General features: G+C 33.8%; 1 protein-coding gene across 1 annotated transcript; it reads right to left on the bottom strand.

The window, feature by feature from the left end:
* Positions 1 to 247: 247 nt before the first annotated feature.
* LOC122516142 lies at positions 248 to 1,645 on the bottom strand. Its single transcript, XM_043633715.1, has one exon. The coding sequence runs from the start codon at positions 1,643 to 1,645 to the stop codon at positions 248 to 250; it is 1,398 nt and encodes a 465-aa protein (XP_043489650.1).
* Positions 1,646 to 9,493: the final 7,848 nt, after the last annotated feature.

Here is a 9,493-nt window from a genome sequence, read left to right as displayed (position 1 = left end):
TAAATTTTCGCAATGACTTAATAATCGCAAGTACCTCCAACTTATAACTAGGATATTTTTCTTCGGCCGGAGTGGTCTTTCCACTCGCACAATATATCGGGTGAAACATATCGTCGGTATTGTCACGCCGCATTAAGATCGCCCCGTATCCCCTACCAGACGCATCCGTATAAAGCCCTGTTTCGGCGTTTACCCTGTATAGTCGCAGTACCGGTTTACTACACAATATCTCTTTAATTTTCTTGAATTATTCTTCCTCTTCGCGCCCGAACTTAAATTCTATTTCTTTTCTCAGCAGAGCAGACAACGGTCTCGCAATAACCGAATACCGTGGCACAAACTTTCGAAAATACCTCGTTGGTCCGAAAAAACTTAGTACGCCCCTGCGATTAGTATCTACCTCGTCCTTTTCTTTTGGTGATAGCCCTCTCGGACACGTGTACACCGGTTCTTCGTCTTTTAAAACAATATTCTTTTCCAAACCCGTTTCGCGGACTTCCTCTGGTCGATAATTCGTTATTAAAGTTTCTATTTTTCCCTTATGCCTTTCGTTTGCAACATGAGATAGATCCATTTCATTACGCTCGTTAATTACATCCATTTTCAAAATTTCGTGTACATCATCGTTCGTTACCGGACTTTCCTTCGTATCGCGGATGGAGACTTTACCCGCGCCAATTACTACGCTTACCTTTCTCAAAAAATCGTTACCGATAAGCAAATCGTAACCCAATAAAGTATCAGAAACTACATGCAACCTAATCGGATACACCATCTTATCAATAGTGACCGTCGCTTCTATTTCGCCATACGTACTAATTAAGTCAGAACCCACGCCCCGAAATCGCAAAATTTCCTTACCCAATTCGGGTGCGCCGATCTTACAATATTGGTTCGCCGTAATTAGACTAAGATCGCTACCTGTATCTATCAACGCTGTAACACTACTGTCTCCTAATTGCACTTCTTTAACACACTTTTCTTCGGCTTCTTTACTCACACTACACACTTGCTTCGGCGTCTCCTGAGGCTTGATGTTCTTCTGACAATCTTTTGATACATGGCCGAATTCATCGCACTGATAGCATTTCACGCTCTTGGTCCTAAATGGACACTCTCGTCTCCGATGACCCGACTCTCCACAATTGTAACAGCATCCACCGCCGGTCCTCGTAGATGATCTACGTGGTAGTTCCTCCGTTTCCTTGCTCTTATGCACCTTCGGCGTCTTCGATTTTTTCCGCAGCTCTTCTTTCATTGCCTCATAGAACGTAAACTTCTGTTTCAGCTCGCTAATCGTCGTTGCCCCGTATAAGATCATTTTATTAGATGGCTCATCTTCTATACCATTCACAATGTACTGTATTGTACTTGTCTTGTCCAGTCCTCCTTGAGCAGCAATTTCGCACATAGTGTAGATGTATTCTTGATAGGATTCTCCAGCCTTCTTCGTTCGTTTCCTAAGTAACTCGTGGACCTTATATGCACTTGTCACTTCCGCAAATTCGTTCAACAATGCCTTCTTAAGCTGTTTCCACGACTTACCACATTTCTCATATCGCACGAACGATCTCGCCGATCCTCGCAATAGCCGTCTACAATATATAATTTTCCGAGTACTGTCCCATTGGCATACTTCTGCCATATCTTCGAAGTCTCTCATCCAACGCTTAACACTAAGCGTATCGTCGCCACTAAATGTTTAGAGCGACTCTTCCACATCTTTAAAAGTTAACATCTGCATTGCCTTCGTAGAAATTTCATCCTCACTGCTTTCCGCTTCTTCCTCTTCGGAATCATCATCATCATCATCATCGTTTTGCCGCAGCTTCTTTTCCCTAGCAGCCCGCAGGCGTTCCGCAAGTTCCTTCTTTTTACCTGTCGACCGTAAGCCCATCTCCTTCAATTTGGCTCTCAAGTCCAGATACCTCATTTCACTAATATCTGGTTCAGCCGCCACAATTGTCGCATTTGCCAGATCTTCTTGAGATGACCTTCCCGACTCCATGATGAACTTACTCACTTTAACTGCTTTAGACTTATAGATACTAACAAGCTCGTTACTTCGATTCTATCCCAGACGAGCCCCCAAAAATGTAAGAATTATGAATAAAGGTGAGATATATATTTATAATGATAATAGTAAAGTAGTATTTATTAAAAATAAATAACAAGGTATAATGTTTGTAAAAATAAAATAAAATGGTAAGTATCTATAATCTAATAATCTAATAATCTAATAATAAGTGTAACCCCCCACGTCCCGAAATCAACCGCAAGGAACACCCGAATCCGACTCGTCGTCGCCTATCGTAATCCTTCGCCGTTCCCCGTTGTCTTTCGTACCTCCCGTTACACTTATCACTCCTCAAATATTATTCAACTCTCAGAAAAACGCAACGCACCGTCCTTCCCGTCGCCCACTTATATCCAACATCCCCTCCATCATCTCCTGTTGTTTCTCGTCATCTCCCTGGAAACTTCCCGATAATTCCAAGCCACGCGCAAAGGCTTTTCCGCTATTTCACATTTTCGAGAACGTCCGGGAGACTTCGATGTAGCGATACAAAGGCGACAAGTCCAGATGATGTAACCTTAAACCTAAACTAACATTCCTATCTAACGCTCTTCCTTTGTCTCGACCGGATGCATTCTTTCATTTCTTTCAATCACTCTACACTCATACCATTCACACATTCATATCTATACTTCTTACAATTCAAAAACCCAACATGTATATTAAATAATTATGTTTAGCATCAAGTTTTAGGGCATTAAAAGAGCTTTAAAATTACTGCTTTAAAATGACAACTTTAAAATGACTGCGTTAATTTATTTTAAAATTTGTTAGTTTCGAGTAATTGAAGTTTTTGTGTACAGATTCCTTCTTTATTTTATAAATACCCTATATAAATTAAATACTTAAGTTTTAAATCAGATTGTACAGCATTAGAAGAGCTTTAGAATGACCATGTTATAACATTTTAGAATTTGTTAGTTTTCGAGTTAATAACGTTTTTGTGTAAAAAGTTCTTCTTTTTTTTTGAACACCCTATGTAATTTACATACTTCTGCTTAACATCATGTTGTTGGGCATTAAAAGAGCTTTAAAATGGATATTTTAAAACATTATAAAATTAGTCAGTCTTTAAAAAATTAAAGTTTATGTTTAAAGCTTCCTTCTTTTTTCATTAACACCCTATGTATATTAAATAAATATGTTTAGCATCAAGTTTTAGGGCATTAAAAGAGCTTTAAAATTACTGCTTTAAAATGAAAACTTTATAATGACTGTGTTAAAATATTTTAAAATTTGTTAGTTTCGAGTAACTGAAGTTTTTCTGTACAGATTCCTTATTTTTTTTATATATATAAATACCCTATATAAATTAAATACTTAAATTTTAAATCAGATTGTAAAGCATTGAAAGCGCTTTAGAATGACCATGTTATAACATTTTAGAATTTGTTAGTTTTCGAGTTAATAACGTTTTTGTGTAAAAAGTTATTCTTTTTTCTTTAGACACCCTATGTATTTTAAATATATATTTATAGCACCATGTCGTTGGGCATTTAAAGAGCTTTAAAATGGCAATTTTAAAACATATTAAAATTAGTTAATTTTGAGAAATTAAAGTTTATGTTTACAGCTTCCTACTTTTTTTTAAATACCCTATGTATAATAAATAATAATGTTTAGCATCAAGTTTTTGGTCATTAAAAAAGCTTTTAAATTACTGCTTTAAAATGACTACTTTAACAACATTGCTTTAAATTAATTTATAATTTGTTAGTTTTCGAGTTATGGAATTTTTTGTGTACAGATTTCTTCTTTTTTTTAAAAAACCCTAAATATTTTAAATACTTAAGTTTAAAATCAGGTTTGGAAGCATTAAAAGAGCTTTAAAATAACAATGTTATAAAATTTTAGATTTTTTTAGTTTTTGAGTAATTAAAGTTTTTGTGTATAGCTTTATTCTTTTTTTTTAGAAAACCTATGTATATTAAAAACTTATAATTAGCATCAAGTTTTAGGGCATTTAAAGAGCTTTAATATAACTTATTAAAATCTTTTTAAAATTTGTTTGCTTTTAAGTAATTAAAGCTTAAGTGTACAGATTACTTCTTTTTTTTTAGACAAACTATGTCTTTTAAATTCTTTTGCTTAAAATAATGTTGTTGGTCATTAAAAGAGCTTTAAAGTAGCTATTTTAAAACATTTTGAAATTAGTCAGTCTTTGAGACATCAAAGTTTATGTGTTCAGCATCCTTCTTTTATTTAAACACCCTATTTATATTAAATTACTATGTTTTGTACCAAGTTTTATGGCATTAAAAGACCTATAAAATTACTGCTTTAAAATGACAACTTTAAAATGTCTGCATTAAATTATTTTAAAATTTGTTAGTTTTCGAGTAATTGAAGTTTTTGTGTACAGATTCCTTCTTGTTTTTTACAAACCGTATTTATTTTAAATACCCAAATTTTAAATCAGGTTGTAGAGCATTAAAAGAGCTTTAAAATGACGTTATTATAACATTTTAGATTTGTTAGTTTTCGTGTAATTGAAGTTTTTGTGTACAGGATCCTTCTTTTTTTTTAAAACCCTATATATTTTAAATACTTTAGTTTTAAATCAGGTTATAGAGCATTAAAAGAGCTTTTAAATGACCATGTTATTTCATTTCAGAATTTTTAGTTTTCGAGTTATTAAAGTTTTTGTTTACAAATTACTTCTTTTTTCTTAAACACCCTATGTATTTTAAATACTTTTGCTTAACATCATGTTGTTCGGCATTAAAAGTGCTTCAAAGTTGCTATTTTAAAACATTTTAAAATTAGATAGTCTTTGAGAAATTAAAGTTTATTTGTACAGCTTCTTTTTTTTTTTAGAAAACTAATGTATATTAAATACTTATGTTTAGCATAAGGTTGTAGGGCATTTAAAAAGCTTTAAAACAGCGTATTAATATCTTTTTAAAATTTGTTTTCCTTTAAGTAATTGAAGCTTAAGTTTACAGATTTCTTCTTTTTATTTAGTCCACCTATGTATATTAAATATTCTTCTTCTTTTTCATTCTTTAGTTTAGGCAAATTGCCTGTTTCGTAACGACGTTTTTCTGCCTATTGCACTGTTAAATTGTCGCACCATCGTTTTCGTTGGCGCCTCGTGCTTCTGCGGCCAACCGGTGACTTATCCCGTGCAATTCTGACAATTCTTCTGTTGTCCATTCTGTTAATGTGTTCGTTCCTTTCTTTTTTTTTTTTAGTATCCATTCGTTATTGTTCTCTACTTTGCATGTTCTTCTTATATCTTCACTTCTCTCTCGGTCCAGTAGTGTTTTTCCAACTATTCTGCGAAGAACTCTCATTTCGGTTGTCTCTAGTAACAGTTTCGTTTTCGCTGTGTCTGGTCGAGTTTCTGCGGTATATGACATAATAGGTCTTACCGTTGCTATGTAGATTTTTGCTTTGGTCTCTATGTCTATGTTTTTGTTTCGCCATATTGTGTAATTCAAACAACCCGCTATTCTGGATGCCTTCATTGTCTGTTCTCTTACCTCTGCTTCAACATCACCATATCCTGAGATTTCTATTCCTAGGTACTTAAATCTCATTTCCTGCTGAATAACCTTCCCTTCAATTTCCAGATTGCATCTTAACAGTGTCTTTGATGTTGTCATGCATTTAGTTTTCTGGGCCGATATTTTCATATTGAATGATTTGACTATGCAGTTAAATCGGTGTAGTAGACGTTGTAGATCATCCTCATTTTCGGCCACTAATACAGCGTCATCAGCATAGCATAGGATGGTTATTTCTTCGTTGCCTATTTTATATCCTTTTAGCAGTCTTACGTTTCTTATTATTTCGTCCATAATGATGTTAAAAAGCAGCGGACTTAAGGAATCCCCTTGTCGGATACCAGGACCTGCATTAATCGGTTCAGTCAAGGCACCATTTATCTTTGCTTGGATCTTATTGTTTCTATAGATGTCCTCTATGGTCTTGATAAGATTATTCGGAATTTGTCGGTTATAGAGGAGGTGTATAACATCCTTTAACTGCACACGGTCGATTATCTGTCTTATGATGAAAACCGCGTCTGTGCACGATCTGCCTGATCTGAATTTCTGTTGTTCGTCTTCTTGATTCGTTAAGCTGTCAATTTTATTCGTTATAACCTTTGTTGTTAGTTTCCATGAAGTGTTTAAAAGATTTATTCCCCTGTAATTTGTAGGTAGTTTTTTTGTCTCCTTTTTTAAACATAACTATAGTTGTGCTAGTTCGCCATTCATCAGGTATTTTGTGTTGGCATAGTATTTTTTGGATTAGGAATGTTAACTGTTGTGTGAGACGTTGGCCACCATTTTAGTAATTCGTTTGGAATGCCATCTTGCCCTGAGCTCTTCCTATTCTTTAGTTTTCAAATAGCTGTTTCTACATCACTAGACTCAATTTGTATGTCGTTTTTAGTTACTATTTCTGGCGTATTTAGTTCCGCTTGAGGTTCTTCTGATTTATAAGTTCTGTTAAGTAGTTAATCCTGGCTTCTCTTGTGATCTGATTTGTTTCGATCATTTCGTTGGCCTCCTTTCTTTGATTTCTAATAAATCGCCAGATTTGTTTTTGGAGTCCGTAGAAGTCACTCTCTATTCTCTTCGAAAAAATCTCCGAATGATGTTGTTTTGTTTGCCTTAATAATGTCGCTGTTTGATTCCGGATTCGTCTATACATTTCGTATGATTCAGGTGTTCGTAATGTCCTATAGTTAAGGTATGCTATTTTCTTTTTTTTGCATATTTCCTTAATCTCTGGGCGGAACCAAGGAGTTTCGATCATTCTAGCCCGGTTTATTACAGTTCGTGTTCCCAGGGCTTCATGTGCAGCTTCTAAAATGTTAGTTTTTAGTTTCTTCCCAGCTGTGTTTATATTATCCTCTTCTTTTATTGGGTTTATTTCGATTATATCCTTCAACCTGTTCTCATATAGTTGTTTAGTTGGTAAGTTCCATAGTGACTCGATGTTTATTTTCTGTTCTTGGGTTGCTCGGGCAAGGTTGCTTTGGGGTTTAAACTTCATTCTTACTTTTGCTAGTAGCAGGCTATGATCGCTTCCTACATTCGCGGAATTTAACGTCCTGATATCTAGTATTTGGTGTGTTTGGACGTATCTATTGGTAACAATATAATCAATTGTGGACCTGAAGCCTCTGGAGTTGCTGTATGTGAGTTTGTATTGCTCTTTATGGTTATAGAATGTGTTGTTAATCCTGAGCTCGTTAAATGTGAACAATTGTGTCATAAGTTCCCCATTATCATTTAACACATTTTCGTTGAACCTTTGTTTAATTCCAGGTATTATTTCATTTCCGATGCGGGCGTTAAAATCTCCAAGGATTATTATTTGTTTGTTATTTGGTAATAATCCGACTATATTTTGTAGCTGGTCGTAGAAGGCTTCTCTTTCTTCTTTTGGTTTGTTATCTTCTGGTGCAGAAATTGACACTATATTTAATATTTGGTCTTCTGTTTTCATTTTTACCACTAATATTCGTGAAGATATGTAATCACATTCTTGTATGTTGTTTTTATATTTCTTGGATACTGCGATGGCTACCCCTTCTTTTGCCCTGAATTGTTTTTCTACACCACTATAGATCACTAAGTAGTCGTCGTATTGTATTTGTCCTTTGCCTTTCTTTTCGGTTTCTTGTAAGGCGCATATATCAATTTTATTATCTTTCAATTCTTTTAAGGTTTCTTGATCTTTATTATTAAATGACTTGATGTTCCAGGTAGTCTGACGCATTATGTGTTCTTTTTTCCAACTCTTTGTCATTTTTCTTGCTTGGATCGTCATCTGTGAATCCGTCCTATTCCGAGGCAATATTTCGTTTCTATGAGCAAAATTTTTTTTATTTACGTTGGGTAGGGAGCTAGCCTGATCCAACAACCTTCCTCCTTTCCCCGGGCTTAGGACCGGCAACATGATCGCTGATCTCGATCCTCCCAGCGATCACGCAGGCGAAGTAAATTAAATTTAGAACTTACGTATTTTAAATATTTAGGGTTTTTAAAAAAAAAAAAGAAATCTGAACACAAAAACTTTAATTACTCGAAAACTAACAAATTTTAAAATGTTATATAATAACATGGTAATTTTAAATCTTTTTTGATGCTCTACAACCAGATTTAAAACTTAAGTATTTAAAACTTATAGGTTTTCTAAAAAAAAAAGAAAGAAGCTGTACACATAAACTATAATTTCTCAAAGACAAACTTATTTTAAAATGTTTAAAAAAGGCTATTTTATAGCTCTTTTAATGCCCAACAACGTGATGTTAAGCTGAAGTATTTAAAATACATAGGGTTTCTAAAAAAAATAAGAATTTGTAAACATAAACTTTAATTACCCAAAAACTAACAAATTCTAAAAATTTAAAAACCCGTTATTATAAAGCTCATTAAATGCTCTACAACCTAATGCAAGACTTAATTATTTGAAACTTATAGGTTTTTCATGAAGAAGGAAGGGATCTGTACACATAAACTTTATATTTCTAAAAGACTAACTAATTTTAAAAAGGTTTAAAATAGAAATTTTAAAGCTTTTTTAATGCTTTAATACCTGATTTCAAACTTAAGTATTTAAAATATATAGGGTTTTAAAAAAAAAAAAGGAATCTGTACACAAAAACTTCAATTACTCGAAAACTAACAAATTTAAATATAATTTAACGCAGTCATTTTAAACTTGTCATTTTAAAGTAGTAATTTTAAAACTGTTTAAATGCCTTAAAACTTGATGCTAAACATAATTATTTAAAATACATAGGGTGTTTAAAAAAACAGAACGAAGCTGTACACATAAACTTTAATTTCTCAAAGACTAACTAATTTTAATATGTTTTAAAATTGCCATTTTAAAGCTCTTTAAATGCCCAAAAACATGGTGCTAAACATATATATTTAATATACATTGATTGTTTAAATAAAAAGAAGTAATCTGTACACTTAAGCTTTAATTACTTAAAGGCAAACAAATTTTAAAAAGATATTAATAAGCTATTTTAAAACTCTTTAAATGCCCAACAACCTATGCTTAACATAAGTATTTTGTTGCGTATTCCTACGCAAGCGAGTGAGTGAGAATCATCTGGACGTTTCGAGACGTATCGACGCGTGCCGAGATATAGCGACTAAGAAAAATCTTAGTTACGGTGTAACAAAGGAGAACAGCGAGCTCCTTGCAGGGCGCTTTCGTTCTCTTAGCACGCGTTCTCCCACCATTTCTATTAGTCCAATCATATGCATCGACAGCTACGTTATCCAACTTTTCGGTAATTGGTCCGCGCGTTGCATCGTCTTTTTCTATAAAAGCCGCGTGCTTTCACGCTTTAATGTTATTCTACCACAAGACCTGCGAGCGATCACATCGAAGAGAACTACACTCCTGCGCTACTATTACATCAGTGGAACAAAGCAACAA

The sequence above is a fragment of the Polistes fuscatus genome, unplaced genomic scaffold (genome assembly GCF_010416935.1).
Source record: "Polistes fuscatus isolate 324 unplaced genomic scaffold, CU_Pfus_HIC Scaffold2, whole genome shotgun sequence".
NCBI classification, from domain to species: Eukaryota; Metazoa; Arthropoda; class Insecta; order Hymenoptera; family Vespidae; genus Polistes; species Polistes fuscatus.
The sequence above is the reverse complement of the archived record's forward strand: the minus strand, read 5'-3'. Positions and strand labels throughout refer to the sequence as shown.